The 19,015-nt window shown below is 36.5% G+C and overlaps 2 protein-coding genes and 1 non-coding gene across 3 annotated transcripts; all 3 read right to left on the bottom strand.

The window, feature by feature from the left end:
* Positions 1-13,015: 13,015 nt before the first annotated feature.
* J4E84_010151 (uncharacterized protein) lies at positions 13,016-14,343 on the bottom strand (the record flags this gene model as incomplete). Its single annotated transcript, XM_049392708.1, has 2 exons — positions 13,016-13,764; positions 13,812-14,343. The coding sequence occupies 2 exons, from the start codon at positions 14,341-14,343 to the stop codon at positions 13,016-13,018; spliced, it is 1,281 nt and encodes a 426-aa protein (XP_049239656.1).
* Positions 14,344-15,680: 1,337 nt separating this feature from the next.
* J4E84_010150 lies at positions 15,681-15,784 on the bottom strand. The gene has a single exon. It is a non-coding gene; the product is annotated as a tRNA-Lys (tRNA).
* Positions 15,785-17,171: 1,387 nt separating this feature from the next.
* J4E84_010149 (uncharacterized protein) lies at positions 17,172-18,422 on the bottom strand (the record flags this gene model as incomplete). Its single annotated transcript, XM_049392707.1, has 3 exons — positions 17,172-17,953; positions 18,003-18,330; positions 18,384-18,422. The coding sequence occupies 3 exons, from the start codon at positions 18,420-18,422 to the stop codon at positions 17,172-17,174; spliced, it is 1,149 nt and encodes a 382-aa protein (XP_049239655.1).
* Positions 18,423-19,015: the final 593 nt, after the last annotated feature.

Here is a 19,015-nt window from a genome sequence, read left to right as displayed (position 1 = left end):
TCTAACTTCTTTCTAAATTAAAATAATTCTTCTATAAAGTTAAGATCTATTCCTAGAGTTCTTAAAGCTATTCTCTAGCCTATCTAAGAGCCTTTTCTTATTAGTAGATACTAATCTAAGCGCCTACTTAAGATATCTAGTTAGAGTTTTACTACAGCTCTAGCTAAGCAGCCTTTAGTTAAATTTCTAACTACTCTAAATATATTATATTCTATATTATAGTATTATAATATTCTTTTTATATTACTAATGTATTCTAAGAGTATTATTACATGCTAGCTAGCTTTAAAATTCTAGTGTTATAATCTAGTGTCGCGTAGTAGCTCTTGTAAGAAAAGTAAGTCTATTACTATAGACTTAATAGCTCTTTAGGTAGTAAATATATTAAGCAAATTCTCTTATAATATCTCTATTACTACTTTCTACTCTTTCTACGCTTTAACCGCCTTATACTCTTCTACGCGCTCTTCTACCTCTTCTTACTCTTTACTTTACTACTACTACTATTATTCTACGCGTATTCTTACTATAGCTTTTAGCTCTATTAACACTACACCTAAAGATAAGACTATTAAGTAGCCTCTTATTAAGAGCGCGTCTATTATCTTTTCTAGCTTTAATAACGCCTACTCTACTACTTTATAAGCTCTTCTGCGCGCTACGCCTAAGTAAGCGTTTACTATTACTACGCTAGAGGCTACTACTTCTAAGCTAACTTCTACTAATAAGATAACTACTAAGCTTAATACTAAGAACTATTTAGCTACTATTGCTGCTTAGCCTATACCTGCAAGTACTAATAAGTTTAATAAGCTAGACACGCAGCCTTTTAATAACTTTAACTTCTCTACTTTAGATAATAAAGAATCTCTTCTTAGCCTTTAAGAGTAGATTAATATTAAGACGTTCTTAGGTATTACATAAATAGATTTTAACCTTAATTACGCGCTAAGCACCTCTTAGGCGCTTTAGAGTGTTATAGGTAAGAATACTTTACGCTCTACTATGCCGCCTAATTACTATAAAACTCTATCTAATATTAAGAAATTTAGCCTCTCTATTAAGAGCTCTAGCTCTTCTAAGTCTAAAGTTCTTTCTAAGTTACCTATAAAAAAGCGTCTAGTGCCTAGAGCTCTTAGTAATTAGATAGTAGAGTTGTATAAGCTACTAAAGCGTATTTCTACCTCTAATACTGTTATTAGCTAGAGTAAGTCTACTATCTTTCTTTCTTAATTTCTAAAAGATATTCTACTAATATTATATTTCTTTATAGTAATGTATATGTTATACGCAGACTTTACTATTAACTAGGTTAAGAACCTCTATAGATATATTATTAACCTTAACACTTTAGAGACTCTAGCTAGACTAGTTCTTATAGCAGCCTACTTTCTAACTTAAAGTAAAGAACTTTAGATTAAGCGTAAAATTAATTTAGCGCCTCTAGACGTATCTAAGAACTATTTATTCTTCTATAAGTTCTTCTCTCTTAGTATAAACTATAAGCGAATTATCTTTAAGCCTCTTATTACTATACTTATATACTATTATCTTATTAGCGTAATTAAGTATAAGTTAGCTTTAGGCAAGAATAAAGAGCTTAGTAGATATAACAAAATATATAGCTATTACAAACGTAGTTTAAAGCTTCTATTTAAGTTATGTTGCTTAGTTATATTAAATAGCTTTCTAATACTATAGAGAACTTATACTAATTGCTACGTAAAGAGCGTAGAACCTTAGTACTCTTTTACTTATAAGTTTCTAACTACCTCTTAGATATCTACTTCTTTAGTATTAGTATAACAGCTAACTTATTCTTAGGTTAGCCTAACTTCTCTAGCAAGAAGGTTATATTTACTAAGCTAGTAGATCTTAATAAGCTTTCTATAGTATTCTGCCTCTCTTATTAATTATTCTAGCTATTCTTCTCTCTTAATAGCTCTAATAGCCTAAGCGCACTTTAGTTATATAAGAAAAGTTCTATAGTTTAGGCTTTACGTACTTCTAAGAAGCTAGTTAGTAATAGTAACTATAATTCTACTAAGAAGTTCTAGAACTTAGATATTAGCAACTATAGTAAGAGTATCTCTAAAAAGAATTATAAGCTAAGGCTTACTTAGCTAGAGAAGGCTATAGCTACTCTAAAGAGTCTTCTAGCTCTACTATCTTCTAAGCGTAAGCGTATTTCTTCTAAGAGTACTACAAAGTCTACCTCTACTAAGAAGATAAAGAAACTAGTACTACTACCTACTTCTATATACACTCTTTATACTTGTAAGCTTACTACGCCTTCTACTAAGGCTATAGATATTAATAATAATAAGAGTAATAAATTTCTTACTCTATCTAAGTCTAAAGGCTTATTAGTCTAGAAGACCTCTAGTAAGAAGAAGAAAAAGAGTAAGAAGTAGGTACGTTACTTAGTTATAGGCTAAAATAGTAGTAGCTATTCTCTATATATATTTATAGACGTAGTTTAGAGCTTAGTTATAGTGTTTAATATATATATATCTAAAACTACTTAAAACTATACCTATAATATATATGCCTAATACTTATTCTAGTTAAAATCTAGCTTCTTTGTTAGAATAACTACTAATAATTACTAAGGTCTAGATAATACCTATTCTATGTCTTGTTTCTCTTTTATATTAACTAATAGATTATCTAGTTAAGCTCTTAGCTGTAGGCTTCTTTAAACTTTAGTTAACTCTAGAGTATCTAGAATGTCTTAGCTGTACGTAGGCTGTTTAGGCGTCTTATTATTATTATTACTACTTACTTCTTAATCTATATTATTAGTTTTATTAGTAGAGAATATAGTTATAGTGTTATCTAGTCTATTAATCTTAGCGAGATCTGCTACTATGCGCTAGTAAAAGGCCTTTAGGTAGTTTTCTAGTGTATAACTTTAGAAAGAGATACTATTAAGCTCTTCTAACTAATACTAATCTTTCTTATTAACGCTGCTAATGCGAAATAGCTCTTTCTACTTAGGTAGAAACTTAGTAAGCGTAGATTAGTTGTTTTTATAGAAAGAGTCTCTTAACAGAATAAGATTACCTAGAAAAAGCTTACTTAGCTAAAGAACTCTTAACTAGTTAAAATAGTTCTTGTTCTTATACCTAAGACGTATAGTATAGTTAATAGACTTCTTAAATTATTTATCTCTATAGTTAAACTAGCAGGCTTATATTATAAGAAGAGTAGATATATTCTAAACGTTATTCTATAGAAGCGTCTACTAAGTTAGAATAGATAGCTTAATAGGTAAGATATACTACTAGCCTAAAACTAAGTAAGCTAGTGTCTTATTTATAGATTACTTAATAGTTATATAGTTAGCCTATAGAATGTTAGGTAAGTTATCTACCTAGTTACTAGAAAGCTTCTTTAGAGCAGCTATAATAGGCGCGTACTCTTACTTAATAAGTTCTTACCTCTAAGAGTAGTAGGCGCTTAAAATAACTTTATTAATTCTCTATTACTTCTAAAGTTCTTTAATAAGGCTCTTGTTCTTAGAGCCTCTATTAGCTAATATCTTAAGTAGAATACTCTATTAATAAAATATATTATATAGTAGAAACTTCTAAATACTCTTTAAGTTATTTTTAGCTAAGGCCTTAGCTTCTACCTATTACAAAAGGTAGTCTTAGGTAATAATAAGAAACTTCTTGCTATTGCGACCTAGCAGTATATAAACAACGTTAATAGTAATCTATATAAATAGTACTATTAGTAGCTCTATAGGCTAAAGCTCTTCTTAAACTATTACTAATATATATAATTAGCACTTAGAGTAAGACTATATATATTATTTAACTTAATTATACTATTCTTTCTAATAGTAGCGTACCTACACCTTACGCTAGGTACCTTTCTTACCTTAGTAGCTAGACTTATTATAGAGAGATCTAATAATCTTATACTACTTATCTATTAAGTCTACTACTCTTTACAGAGGCTAGCCTCTTAAGAAGATTATAAAGAGATGTTATTCTCTAATAGTTATTTAGAGCGCCTTCTTCTTAAACTTATAAAACTTAGTAGTAGATATATACTTAGGCCTTCTACAAAACAGAAGCTAGCCTATAATTACTTATAACTTATTACTATAGCTATCTACTAGCAGTTAATTATTAAAAGAAAGATCTACCTAGCATATTCTATACGCGTGCGCTAGAGCTTTACTAAAGATAAGCTAAACTATATTTAGGTGCGTATTAATAAAGTCTTCTATATCTTTCTTAGGTTTATTAGACAGCTTCTAGCTATCTAGCTTAGGTATTCTTAAAAGAGTATTAGCTATAATATTCTTTTTACTAGCTATATAGATAATATTAAACTTCTATATATTAAGAAGTGTAAGCTACTAAGTAATTAGAGCTCTAGAGAGATCTATTACGCTTTATTAGAGTTGCGTAATAAGTGTCTTTATATCTATCTTAACTTAGAAGTTTACTCTATAGATATAGAACTAAAACTTCTTTAGAGTAAGTAGAAGAGCCTTATATTTATGCTTACTTAAATTCTAATTTCTCTTAGTAGTAGACTAAACTCTACTCTTAAAGCGTACTAGGTAATAATAGCTGTTTAGGTTAAGCTGTATAATAACTATACTCTAACTCTTCTTACTACTATTAACTATAAGAATAATCTTTTAGATAGGCTTAGTGTAGTTAATAGAAACTAGCGCTAGAGTAGTTGTTAGAGTTGCCTTAAGATATTCTATTACCTACTTCTACTCTAGGCTTTATTTAAATAGTATATTCTTATAGAGAAGCTTAAATAAAAGAGCTACAATAATAGTAAAACCTAGTACCTATACTCTGTAGTAAACATAGATTCTAAGAAATATTTAGACTTTCTTAGCGTTACAATAATCTAGCTAACGCGTAATCTTGTTAACCTTCTTCTTATTAGAGTAGTAGCTATACTTATTAATTTAATAGCTAATAACAATTATAGAGAGGTAGTAGAAGTTAGACTTATAGTCTAATATTATTGCGCCTACGCGCTTAATGTTTATAAGTACTTTATTAATGTTTAAAAGGTGTTTAGCGATAAACTACCTTATACCTAGTTCTATCTTATAGTTGCTGTAGCGCTTCTTTAGCCTCTTAATATATACGTTATTAAGGTATAGTATATATCTATTAGAGATGTAGTCTCTATAAATCTTTATTATAATACGTATAAACTCTACTAGAGAGTTTATTATATCTATTAGAAGTATATATTATTATATAAGTTCTAATAGTGTTAAAAAGGCTATTATGTCTCTTAAGTTCTTATATAGTTCTACTTAGTTATACTCTAAGAAGAAGTCTAATAGACTTATAATAACGCATTCTATAAATTTCTCTAAAAACTTATTAGAATTAGGTAGTAGGTTAGCGTTGTAAATTGTAACTCTGTTAAGTTTTTAAGCGTTATTAATTAGATAATACCTCTTATCTTTCTTAGTAACTAAGAACTATAGGTTATAATACTAGCTCTTACATAACTCTAAGGTACCTCTATTAATGTAGTTCTAAATTATGTTAATTACAACCTGCTAAAGCTTTCTTAGAATAGAGAACTAGTTAGCTCTCTAAGCTTAATGTAGTACTATATTAATAATAACTAGAGAGATAACGTCTTTACTAACTCTTCTAGATTCTCTAAAGTTCTAGGCTAGTGCTGCTTCTTATTAGTAGAGAACCTCTAAGAGTATATCTTTCTCTACTAGTAATAACTCTAATAAGATTTTTATCTCTAAAATGCGTTTAAGTGTTATTTAAGTGTCTTAGAGAAATACAGCGTATTATAGCTTAAAATACTTAGTAAATAGAGCTAATTAGCTATTAGTATTAGGTATTTACTTTACTACTGCCCTCTTCTTCTAGTCTAACTACCTCTTAATAGGTTGCGTTAGTTAGCTAGAGTTGTCTATAGGTTTAATCTTAACGCCTTTACGCTTATAAGCTCTATTAATCTAAGTGTTATTTAGCTAACTTACTATATACTTAGTAGCTAGGCGCGCAGGTTTGCGTAATACTATAACTATATTAACCTTTAGTGCAAGGCCTTTATCTACCTTAGCTAGGTTCTTTGCCTAGAAGAACGCCTTACTCTATTTTATAGTATCTTTATTACTAATACTTTCTATAATATTGCTTAGAAGTTAGGCTAATAGCTTTTTAACGTCTTCTATCTTAAAAATACATAGGCCTTTATTATCTTTTATTAGTAGGCTTCTATTAAGCCTAAGGCCTATTAACTTACTATTTAATCTTAATAAGTACGCTATTAGATCTTTTCTAGAAGCTCTACGCTTCTTCTATAGAACCTATTTACTAATAGATTATATAGGTATCTAACTACTATTTAGTCTACTATCTCTAACCTTCTCTATTATTATACCTACTACTTTTATATGCGCGTACGCTACGCTGCCTACTAGCTCTTTAGTTACGTACTAGAGTGTAGCGCTAGCTACTACACTTCTATACCTTTTTCTAATGTAGGTCTAGTATAAAGACTAGAAGCTATAAGCTTATTACTTCTAGTATATATAAATCTTATATTAGCTTAGCTATCTGCGCTAAAAATATAATAGTACGTTAATCTATTAGTTATATACTTAATACACGCCTAAGCGTCTATTAGAAAAGAGTTACTTAGAATAATTAGATTAGTGCAGAATTCTATAATAAAGAAGTTTATTTAGACTTTAATCTACTCTATAATAATAGAGACACTCTAGATAATATCTATAAAGCTTACTATACTTCTATTTGTAGTAACTATCTAAGCAGTCTTTATACTACCTAGTAGTAATATAATTAGTAATATAGCTCTCTTAGCTACTTCTCTCTTAATAGTGTTTAGCTTAGCGCCTAAGTCTAAGAGGTAGAGAAAAGAGTTCCCTCTAATATTAATAGAGACCTTTAGGTAGTCTTAATATAAGTGCTTAATACCTATTAGTTAGTTATACGCTTAATTATCTCTTAAGTAGTTATAATCTACGTCTTTAGAGTTATACTCTTAGCCTTAATCTATAATAATGTACTATTACATATAGCTAATCTTCTAGTTAGTCTAGTATTCTACCTTTAGGCTATAGTAGTTAACTACTCTACTAGCTTTTGCTTCTACTAGTACGTAGTTAGAGAGAGTGCTAAGAGTAATTACATTAACTATAGCGCCTAAGAGCTTATTAAACTTTTATTCTTCTTTCTTTTCTTAAAGCTTCTCTTGTCTAGCCTATTATCTTAACGTCTTAATAATATTAACTTTAAACTTATCTAGCTTCTTATTTATATAGTTAGAGTTAAACAGCGTCTTGTAGACTTTAGGTATATTACTAAGAAGAGTACTAATCTAAAGAGAGATTAAAGTGCCTAGAATACTATAGATTATAGCCTATGTATTAGGCTTAAGCTTGTTAATAATCTTACGCTTTCTTAGTTACTTATTAGTTATCTTAGAATTTAGTTCTAATTATTCTTATAGTGTTCTAGATACTCTATTATCTAGTTATATAAGATTATCTTCTTCGCTAAATTAGACAACTCTCTTCTTATTTAGCGCCTAATAGCTTAAAGAGTATTCTGTTCTATTCTTATAACTTTAGAGATAAGAGATGTAATTATTACTAGGTCTTTATAGTATTATCTTCTTCTAAACCTTAGAAGAATTATAAGATACTACCTTCTTAGGTTCTAAGAATACTCTAGAAATAGTTACAGCTATAATAGTGTTATTACATTAATTTAGGTTTGCTAGACGCAGGTAGTAGTCTAATTTATCTTTAGCAAAGATGCTTAAAAGCTTCTAGAATTATTCTACATTATCTACTTAGAGGCTTCTAGTAGAGTCTAGTATAAGCTAAACTAAAATAGCGTTATTCTCTATACTAATTAGAGCCTTTAGGTTACTAAACTAGGCGTTAACTATAAGAGAGTTAATATTCTTCTTTAGAAATTATTGCTTAATCTTAGCTAAAATACTCTTAGCCTATAGTCTCTAGTCTAGGTTATTAATATAACTCTAGAGGTTCTCTAGCGTACTCTACTAAAGTATATTCTATTTATCTATATAAAGCTAGCCCTTGTCTATATACGCTTAAAGAGTTAGGTAGTTCTACTTATAATAATTACTCTTATTATATACCTAATAATTTATAGTTACTCTAAGAGCCTGTCTATTTATAGTGCCTTAATTATATCTAGTTCTTAGATTCTAAAAGCCTTAGAAATTATTGCAGAAAGTCTAACTAGTGTTCTATTAGTAACTACTATATTACTACTACTACTAAGGTTAATACTAGTTATTTAGCTAGAATTACCTCTAGCCTTAGAGTAAGTACGCTCTTAGGTAGTTTGCGCGTTTATTAGCTTAATAGTCTACTTTGCTATGTATATTAGAGTTGTTTATAAGTTTAGTTTTGTAGTAGATCTACTAGATCTTCTATAGTTCTATTTCTAGGCTAGTATAATTAATCTTTAGGTTAAGTATCTTATTAACTAAGTTATCTACCTCTGTGTTAGTAGGTGCTTTTTCTAGAGAAGACTAGAAGACATAGAGCCTAAGTAGCTTATCTTAGAGTAGAATATTAAGCTTAGGTAGCTAGAAAGCCTGCGTGTAGTTATTTTAGAGAGTTAGTGCTAGTTACTAAGGTTACTAATAGGCTATTAGCTGCGCTAGGTTAAATTTAACTTCTAGAATAATCTCTTTAACTACTTTAGAGGGGTTAAGTATATAAGCTTCTTTCTCTACCTCTAGATAGGTAGTAAGGTAGTTACTAATCTTAGTATAGTTAAATGCCTTTAGGTTGTTAGTCTTTAAACTAAACTTGTTAAGTATCTTTATAGTATGCCTAAAGAGTAGTCTCTTAACTAGGTAGAAACCTTAGTAATTTTTATTAATAGTTAATGCTTTAATACAGCGCTTACTATAAATCTAAAACTTCTATAGGTACTTCTTAATGTTTAGATTAGACCTTGCTTAGTACTAGAGAAGCTAGTGCTTAAAGTACTTAGCCTAAGCTTTCTGTTAGTCTTTGTTATTAGTATAAAAGAGCTTTCTAAGAGCCTCTCTAAACTTCTTCTAGAATTTAGTAACTAGAGCGTTAGAATATTTGTTTAAGGCTTAGATAATTACTCTCTACTTAGATTTATAGTGCGCTAAAAGGTAATTAATTTTTATCTTATCTATAAACTTATAGTACTTTAATATATTCTTAAAATGCTTAAGAAACGTAGTAATATTAGTTCTATTAAATACTAGAACTGTCTCTAATAAGTACAGAGGAAGCTAGGTAGAATAGACTAGAGAGCGATTACCTAGCTACTAGAGAGACTAAGCTATTATCTAAAGGAGCTTTACTATATTATTATTCTAGAGTTATACTAGAAGTTGTGCCTAAGGCTGCTAGCTAGTAGTGCCTAAGAACTCTAGAATGTCTAGCATCTTAATATTCTCTTAGAATAACGTAGGTATTGCTTTAGGTTTTATAGGCTTAGTTTAGAGAGGCAAAGATAGTTATTTAGTAAACTAGGCTTTTAAAGAGGCTTTAGCAACTAACTTAGATTATTTATTAACCTTAGCCTTGTTAGATTAACTCTTACTTATTTATATAAGGTAGTACACAAGTATTATAAATAGTATAATAGCTAGTGTAAATATTAAACGTATAAGTGCTGTTAATTAGATTTAACTATTTGCTTACTAACAAAGTTAGGTATTCTTTACTAGAAGAGCTATTACTACCTTTTTTATATACTATAATAGCTTTCTACTACTATCTTATTATTTAGCCTCTTTCTTTCTAGCTATACTAGAATTAAGATCTACTGCGTTAGCTCTTCTAACCTTTCTTAGATCTTATTATTTATTCTTAGTAGAATAATATAGCTGTATACTTTCTATTGTATTATTTTCTATCTATATAGCTATCTAAGAGGCAATTAGCCTAGTCTAAACCTCTTGTCTAGCTTTTTGTATTGCTTAGCACAGCGCTACTATAGCTATATTATCTATTAGCCTAAGTAGTAGTTATTATTATCTAATTATTTATGTTATTAGAGGTCTTTTAGTGCGCCTACTTCTTAGGTGTCTATACTATTAGGTTTCTACAGCTTACAGTTTACTTCTACGCGTCTCTTAGGTATACTATTCTACGTATTATCTTATTCTCTATTTTATATACTTACCTATTACTTATTCTATTATATTACGTAATAATTATGTCTCTTCTAAAGCCTAGTTAAACTATTATTCTAACAAGCCTTTAGTAGGTAAAATGCGCACTTAAAAGTAGCGCGCAGCCTTTCTAAGGTAGAAGACTAAATAGATTAAGTTTTAGTTAGTCGCTATATATAGTAGAGTAATTAGAAGTATCTCTATTAGAATAGGTACTTAATGTAGTTAATTATATTATGTGTATATAGTTGTTGTTCTTGTCTAAACGCTGTTTAGACCTAGTTTTCTCTAGCGCACTAACTCTTAAGCCTAATAGCTATTTAGCCTATTATTATATTACTAGTTTTACTACTACAATATTATAATAGAGTGTATTATAGCTATATTTAGGTATACTTTTATATAGTAGTTTACGCGCTTACACTATATATAAATACTTACTATCTTACGCTTACTAAATATATCTATAAAAATCTAGTTCTTCTAGTTAGAAGCTAAACTTCTATAAGAGCTTCTAGACGTAGTATCTACTACTTTTATATTTACTATATAAATATTACTATTATAGTTCTACTTTTAAGGCGCTATAGGTATAGAGTAATAGAGCTAGAACTTCTAGGTAGACTTTATTTCTACTATCTTAAGGTTAACTATAATAGCTTTATATATAAGAACTATAGTATTATAGTTAGTGCGTAATACGCTTTAGTTTATAGAGACCTCTTTTATATAATTATTTAAGGCGTTATAAAGCTAGCCTAGCTTATACTTATTAGCTTAGTAGAGCTTATCTACCTATACTAAAGTCTAGCTAAAGGTAATAAAGAATTCTATAAAGAACTAACGCTTTCTCTAGCGTAAGTAGTCTAGGCGTACTAAGACTTACTTCTTACTATAGATATTACTATAGTAGAATAATAAGTAGTTAAGAAACTCTAGTAGATTCTAAGTACTATACCTACCTATCTTAAAGTATAAAGTAACCTACTACTAGACTATAAGTAATAGTTTAGTGTTAATAAATATAAACTATAACTTTCTATTCTCTAGAAACTCTTAGTCTATTACTAGCTTATACTTAATTATTACCTTCTAAGCTTAGAAGTACGCTTTATTACTTTTAAAGCGCTCCTCTATTTAAAAAAGCCTACGCTTATCTATATATATAGGTAGAGAAGAAGAAAAAAATAAAGAGTCTATACTAGCGCTAAAACTACTAATAAGTACCTCTATAGTAGAAGTAGTATTTCTTTTCTATAGAGTATTACTAAAGAAAAGTATAGTATTAAACTACGTACTTAAGGCTTTAAGGCGTTAAATAAGGTATTTATTCTAGATCTAGAGTATCTAGAATAAGGCGTAGTCTTCTATATAGTCTTAAGTTAGTTATTATAGTTAGTTTAGAATTACTTATAGAGTTACGTTTTTAGCTATTTTTATTTTTTAAGTCTAGCTAGTCTATCTCTAAACTTATATATAGTGCGTAAGAAAGAAGCTTTATAAATATTATAGACTAGCCTTAGAGTTAGAATATACTAAGTATTAATAGAATATTATAAGGCTTAGAACTTAAGAGGCTATATATAGAATCTAGAGGTTTGTATAGCAAGTCTAGATCTTATCTATACCTTCTCTATTCTAGCCTAGACTTAGGTAAAGCCTAAGACTATTATAGTAACTACTAATATAAAAGGTAGAATATAGACACTAGATTATTAATTACGTATCTTTAATAGATTACTAGAGATATTAACCTAGTCTATTACGCTAGAGTTATAAGTATAGTTTATTAACTATAATTATATACAAGAGTCTTATAAGTAATAGATAGAAATAATAAAGTAATTATAGTAAGAAGCTTATAAAAAGCTATTAAAAGTAAATATATATTATAGAGGTGTTAGGCTAACATTAGGCTAATATAACTAGAGATCTAAACTATTATAATATATAAGCTCTAGATAAGTAAATATTTTACGTAATTTACTATAAGTATACTTAAAAGGTATAGCGTAGTAGTATATATATATATATTACTACCTATAGATACCTCTAACGTTGCTCTTATTATTATTATTATTATTATTATTATTATTATTATTAGCGTTCTTAGTACTACTATTACTACCTTTCTTAGTTAAGATAGAAGGCACTACTATCTTTAATAGGCTTAAAATTTAACATTAATTACTCTTAACATTACTTAGTTAGCTTTTATATACATTATAATATTAGAGAGCTATTAGAGGTAGATAGCTATCTTAGAAATATTAGGTATTCTTATGCTATTCTACCTCTAACTACCCCTCTATAGCGCGCGCGACGGCATCGCGTTATTAACTCTAATAGGCCTACCTACTTTAGTTACAAAGCACGCCTTTACGACAGATTAAACCTAGTATACCTATTCTCTGCCGTCTTGTTAATTGTCTTGTAATAAGTTAGCACGCCTCCGATGTACATTAAAGGCTCTCTAGGCTTTCTAGAGATGTTAGTACCTATGTACTACTGTTGTAGTATTAGTAAATTACAATTTCTTATCTATTAACTCTCTGCAACTTACAGAATCTACACTAGGCAACAGCGACGCATTTACAAGCTTCTAGATAAGCTCTTTCTACTAATCTTCGCTCTCCTTCTAGGCTACGATCTTACGAAGCGACTTCTTATTCATGTAGTTTATTATCTGCAAGATCTAGTCGCCTTGCAGCTTAGCGCACGTGGGACTATTGCACAGCGTAGTCGGCGCTTAGGGCCTATATGTGAAAAACATGTTTGGGAAGCCTGCGACAGCCATTCCGAGATACGTCTTTACGCCGCCCTTCTAGTGCTCGCTTAGGCTCTCGCCTGATGGACCGCGGATATCGATCTGTTTTAGACCGCTGGTGATGGCGTTATATCCGGTCGCGCTGATGATGTAGTCGAACTTGTGTTCTTTCTCGGCGGTCCTGATACCTTTCTCCGTGATTTCCTGGATCGGCGTACCCTTCTCGCTGATGTTAACAAGAGAGACGTTGGGCTTGTTGTACATCTCGAAGTATCCATTCTCTAGCGCGATACGTTTGCAACCGAAGGAATAGGGTTGCTCCCTGGGAGCGAGTATATCGGCGACTTTGTTGTCACTGATTTTCGTTCGCGTCTTGTCCCGCCAAAAGTTGTATGCTTCGCGGTTGGCTTCTTTGCTAAAGAGCATGTCTTGATAAGCCGCAAGCCAGAACTTGAAATCGCCTTCGTTCCACAAGTCTTCGTAAACCTTCATTCTCTGTTCTGGCGTATCGTCGAATGTAGAGCGGGGGATGAACTCAAACGAGAAGCCTGAGAAGCGGGTTTTCAACCCCCCGAAGAAGTCCGGATACTCAAGCTTGGGAAGGGCCTGTTGCGGAAGGTCGTAGTCGACTTGACGCATTGGCATTGACATGTTTAGTGTCCGTTGGAAGACGGTGAGCTGGCTGGCAGTCTTACTCAGCTCCTGCGCTATCTGAATACCAGTAGCGCCTGTTCCAATAACAGCCACCTTCTTGCCGCGGAGATCGGGTTCCTCAAGAGGCCAAAATGAGGGATGGAGGAAGGTGCCTGATCCATGGTTAGTGTGTTTCACTGCGACGGCAATGTGATCCAACCTTTAAAACAATCGATGCCTTTCCAATCGGGAATGTGCCGCTTGGCCGCGAAGCCAGTGTTCAGCAACAGAAACTTCACCTTGTACATCTCGCCTGCCTTCGTCTTCACGGTCCATTTCGCTTCGTTATCACTCCATGTCGCAGATGAAACGAACGTGTCAAACTTGGTATCCTTCCTCAGATCCCATACCTTTGCCACGTGAGCAAAGTAAGCGCGAAGCTCCGAGCCTTCTGGGAACCTCTGCTTCCATGTCCAATCCTTCCAGAGCGCTGGGTCGGAGAACTCGTAGTGGGGAATGGAGCTGTCGACACGAACGCCTGGATACCGATTCCAGTACCATACACCGCCGTAATCGGATCCGTGTTCGACGAGCTTGACGTTATAGCCTGCGTCGCGGAGTGTCTTCAGCTGGTATACACCGCAGAAACCTGCGCCAACTATCAGGGCGTCGAGCTCTTTGATGTGCGTGCCATTGGTGCCATTAGCACTGCCGTTGAGAGACAATCTCTGGATATCTTCGATAGAGCCCATGTTGATATATGACTTGAGCCACGGCCGCGCTGGTGGATGCGAAGGATGAAGCCGATATGATGTTGATTACACTGCAGGTTCGGCCGAGGAAGAGATGACGATGCGGAGAGGCTTACACAGGTAGCAGACTGTTGGACTTCTTGCGTGACTTAAATGAATAGGCTGCAGTTCATCCGGGGTGTATTATCACAGCGCATCGCGCGCGAGAGGGTAGTTCTGCAGTTCTTGGTCTTGTTCATCAGACCATGCCTCGACGAATCCTTGTGCTTAGTGTCGGACTAGAACGGTGAGAGGCGGTAACACAGTGCGTGACCCGCTTACTCTGGTAGGGGTTCCTTCGGACATCGCACCGGTGTGGAGCTGCCAAGGCCTCTGCGGTACGGCACACCCGTTGGATGGCCAGGGGCAGTTCGTGAAGGCGGAATGTGGCATGGCAGGGAGTCCAACACCTATCGCACGATACAACCTGAACGTCACATTGACATTGCTCCAAAGCACGAAGAGTGCGCTCATCGCTACTACATTGTTGTGACACCAAGTTTGGCAGCGCCTCCAGCGGATATGGTCAGTTGCACAGCTACGCGTGGAGGATGTAAGATCCATGTAGTACTATATGCATCATGGGAGGTTCGGCCCTTTTATCATGGGGCCGACGAGCCTGGCGCTATAGGCGGGGAAAAGTGGCGCGGGCACTCACTGGAGGAAGACCGTTTTGTAATCATGACATGCGCTGATGAGGGCTCTGCTGATGCGTCTTACAAGCATGGCAAAAATTGCCGGGCGGTTTTGTACCAGACTGAAGTCAACAATGCATCCGATGCCGGCCTATGTAAAGACCGAAAGAATAACTTCAGCTGTCAGGCCTATACTCAAGTACGATGTGCATATCAGTAGTTACTATCCTCGCGCTAGACTTATTGACAGATGCATGTGTTATTCTGATCTAAAGTCTGCGACATTGTACTTTCAAAGGCATCATAGGAATGTCGCACACGATAACAATAGAGGAGACAGCTGCTCAGACGTGCATGATGTTCGTCGATGTGACAGCGTCTAGTTACAGTAGCTTCTCCGTTAGCTGTGAAACTACGAGATGAGGAGATGCGCCGTGTAACCCTAAGTACACAAATTAAACATCATGCTACACCTAGCGGTTAGCAACAGACATAATAGGAGACGATGGAAGGTATGAAAAGAGCCTATGGACGTTGACTTGGCGATATAGGTTGTGGTGGTTCGCGCTGGCGGAAGTGCTTGGCAAAAAAGGTTCGCCAAAAGATCAACACCCCAACTCCTGGACGACGACGGCATGTCCCCAAGAGCGCAAAAAACAAGGAAGCCCGACGTGGGGGTCGAACCCACAACCTTGAGATAACCAATCGAGTCTGATTAGGACGTGAAAGCTAAGAGTCTCACGCTCTACCGATTGAGCTAGCCGGGCGATGCTGTTGTTTGATAGAATAAACTGGACTTGAAACGCCTCTATACTCAGATGACACTGTCCGAGAGTAACGTTCAGGCTGTAGCAAACCAGGCTGCAAGTTGTTGAAGTTTGGGATTGGTGGTTGTGGTATCAAAGAAAATTTCTTGCGGTCGTGTGGGGCCGGCGGCGGCGGAGGACCGGCGAACATCGTGCGTGTAACCTCCATGACTTGTCAACCGAGAACGACCATGCTGACGCTCTTCTACCGTTCGGAGTGGTTTGCTGGTGTTACAGATGGAAGGTATTGCTCGCTTAATATAGTTCAGCCGCGGTATAGGGGCATCCGATGCGCATAGATGCAGCGACGTTGTGTATCATGACCAACAGCGAGCTTCCGAAGTCAGGTGTTCCTGCTTCGACTCCGGATACAAACAGAAAGATAGATGTCTTTGCTGGTTCCAGGCTTTGAGACTGCGAGGCTGGTTATTGCAGTGTAGATAGGGGCTCATGGCAATCCAGTCGCACGCCCTGCTTACCTAGGCAGGCACGCCCTATGAACTCCAGACCGCTCGTTGATTGAAATCTTCGATCCGGCGTAGAAACACGCCAGCAATCAATTCTGGTTCGAATCGATAGTTGTCCTCCATGTGCGACATGTACTACGTGTACAATGGGGGGCATGTTGCGACGCAGGTAGGCTGAGGTAGCTATCCGGGGGAGCGAAGGATCAACTGGGAGTGGCTCGATGTATTGGTGCAATGTAGCAATAAAGACTGTAAGAACATCGCAAGCATCTGATAAAGATTTCACGAAACCGAGAGTCGTTGTCGAGGTTGCAGTGTAGTGCTGCTTGTGGACACCTTACACCCCATAGCTGCAACACCCTGATGACGTATCCACTGCTGTCCCCACGTGCACAGACCACTACCTCAGCTCGGATCAGACGGCTACACCCAACACAGAGCCTCGTCCTTGTTGCAGTCGACGTTCACACAAGCTTTCTGATCGATGTCTAGTGCGAGGCTGGACTTGAGAATTTTGGAGACAGTGCGAGGCTGCCCGGTCCTAGGATTGGTGCATATCTAGTATCGACTTTGGACATGTCGACGCAGCCTGGTTCCCTACTCCAAGCGTATCTCAGGAGGGCTCAGGTTAGCATTTTTGATAGCTCATTGATCTGAAAGCTTGGACTGGAATCATGTTTTACGTTGAGAAGTATATTCTTGATGGTATATATTGCTGCCGTTACATCGTTTACTCATACATCATGAAAAGAAGAAATCGCAATATGCATGCATGCAGCCAACCGCCCCCAAAAAAGGTATACTTGCGACCCAACGCCTTGCTGTGACATAAACAATCAAACCCCCAAGACACACGATCCGTCATGGTGATTTCCAGACGCTCACCGATAAATCATCTCTTCTCGGAGAACGCTCCTCGGCGGACTGGGTACGTGTGGCGCAGGGAGACTCAACCTCTTCGTTTCGACCTTGACCTCGCGCAGATCGATTTCTTGTTCCAGTTCGCCGACATCGTGGTATGTTCCCACGTGTTTGACAAGGCTGTCTACTGTCCGGCAAATCGCGTCGACATCTCTGCCCTTGCTGCAAATTGTGCACGCGTACTCGCCATCTGGGGTATGGCACTTGATGACGAAGCGCTGGGCAAGACGGAACTCGCGTGTGTCCATGATGTCGTGCTCGTAGCCAGTGGTCTTGTCCCAGATGGTGACGGGTGTCCGTTTGCCGATCATCCAGAAGTCTTCGCTGGTTACGTCGAGGCGCACGCCGCATGCAGGACATGCGCAGCTGCCTCCCGGTGCGAAGCTAGCTGCCAAGGGGTTCCCGGGCATGTATTGTAGATCGAGTGCGTAGCGGCAGAAGAGTTGCTCGGGGCCGTCCATGGGCATAATAGCACTAGACGCGCGCTGCGAAGGGACGAGGGAGCGCGGTGGCGATGCAGGGCGGGGTGGGGGTGGTGCGCCGACTTGTGAGCCTCCTAATCGTTGTTGCGCTTCTTGTAGGGCGATCATGGAGCCTTCCCTGGCTTGGTTTGAGGCGGCGATGAGCTTGGACATGTCGGCGCGAGTCAATTGGCGGTCGTTGTATAAGGCATCTTGGAGGACGTTTATAACGGTTTGTTGGAGGGAGATGATGTGCGCTTGTAGTTTGTTCTCGACGATGGCTGTGCGCGGGGTCAGTCTTGTACCAGTTCTCCAGCGCAATCAACTTACCATCACCCTGGGCGAACCGGCTGCCCATCCTGCCATAGCCTTGGTCATACATCCTCTGAACCATCATACCATCCCTCTCAAAATTGTTTCCTACGTCGTCGCGGCCTCCACCGTTCTTTAGCCGATCGATCTCCTGTTGTCTACCGTCGGCTCTCTTCTGCGCCTCTTCGAACTGCTTCTTCAGCTCCTTGATCTCGCCATCTTGTTTCGTGTCGCGCTGTTTTTGTCGGTGCTGTTGGCGCTTGTCTGAGACGCGCTCCCATAGCCCCATAGACGCCGTGAACGTGCCGACAAGCGTGGACGCCAACGTGGCCACGATGAAGGTTTTCTGAGCCGCACGTGTGAGATTTGCGATCAATAGTAAGCACTGAGTGGGCATACCTTGAGTTTCTCCTCTTCGATCCATGATGCGTAATTCATTGTCGCGTTGGTGGTGTGAGCAAGTAGGCTCGTACGCCGCTTCAATATCGAACCGCGGAAAGGGCCGAGGAGATGGCGTGTTAAGGTTGCACGTTGGAAAGACGACACGTGCGTGCTTGACAGATTATGATTCCAACTCTTTCAATCTCGCGCAAGCAACTGCCTTTTCAGAAATGGGTAACACAACAAAGTGAAGTAGGAAAAGAAAAGCGCGGAGAATAAAGCGCAACCCCCTCCGCATTGCCAATGACGCACTCTGTCCTCCGCCCGTCCTGTAACACACGCGAGTCGAGCCCCCAAACGGCGCCCGACCTTAGATCAGCCGGGCATGGGAAATAGCGGCAGCTGATTGCACCAAATGTCGCGCAAATATCGGAATGGGCATGGACGCAGTGCTCTGACCGCTGGTTTCACGATGTGTTGCGAGCCGCGCCAGCAAAGTGGATGCGCCATGTGCTGTGATGTCATGCCGCTAGCTGGATTGGCTTTAGCTGACATGCGGGAGATGAAGCCGGCGAGGACCGCAACCTTAATATAAGCATGGCGGCCACGAGACGCCTCGATGAAGTCGTGTGAGGTTTCCGAGGGACATT

The sequence above is a fragment of the Alternaria hordeiaustralica genome, assembly GCF_023758085.1.
Source record: "Alternaria hordeiaustralica strain BMP 2776 chromosome Unknown scaffold_36, whole genome shotgun sequence".
NCBI lineage: Eukaryota > Fungi > Ascomycota > Dothideomycetes > Pleosporales > Pleosporaceae > Alternaria > Alternaria hordeiaustralica.
Note: the sequence above shows the minus strand (reverse complement) of the source record. Positions and strands in the feature narration are given on the sequence as shown.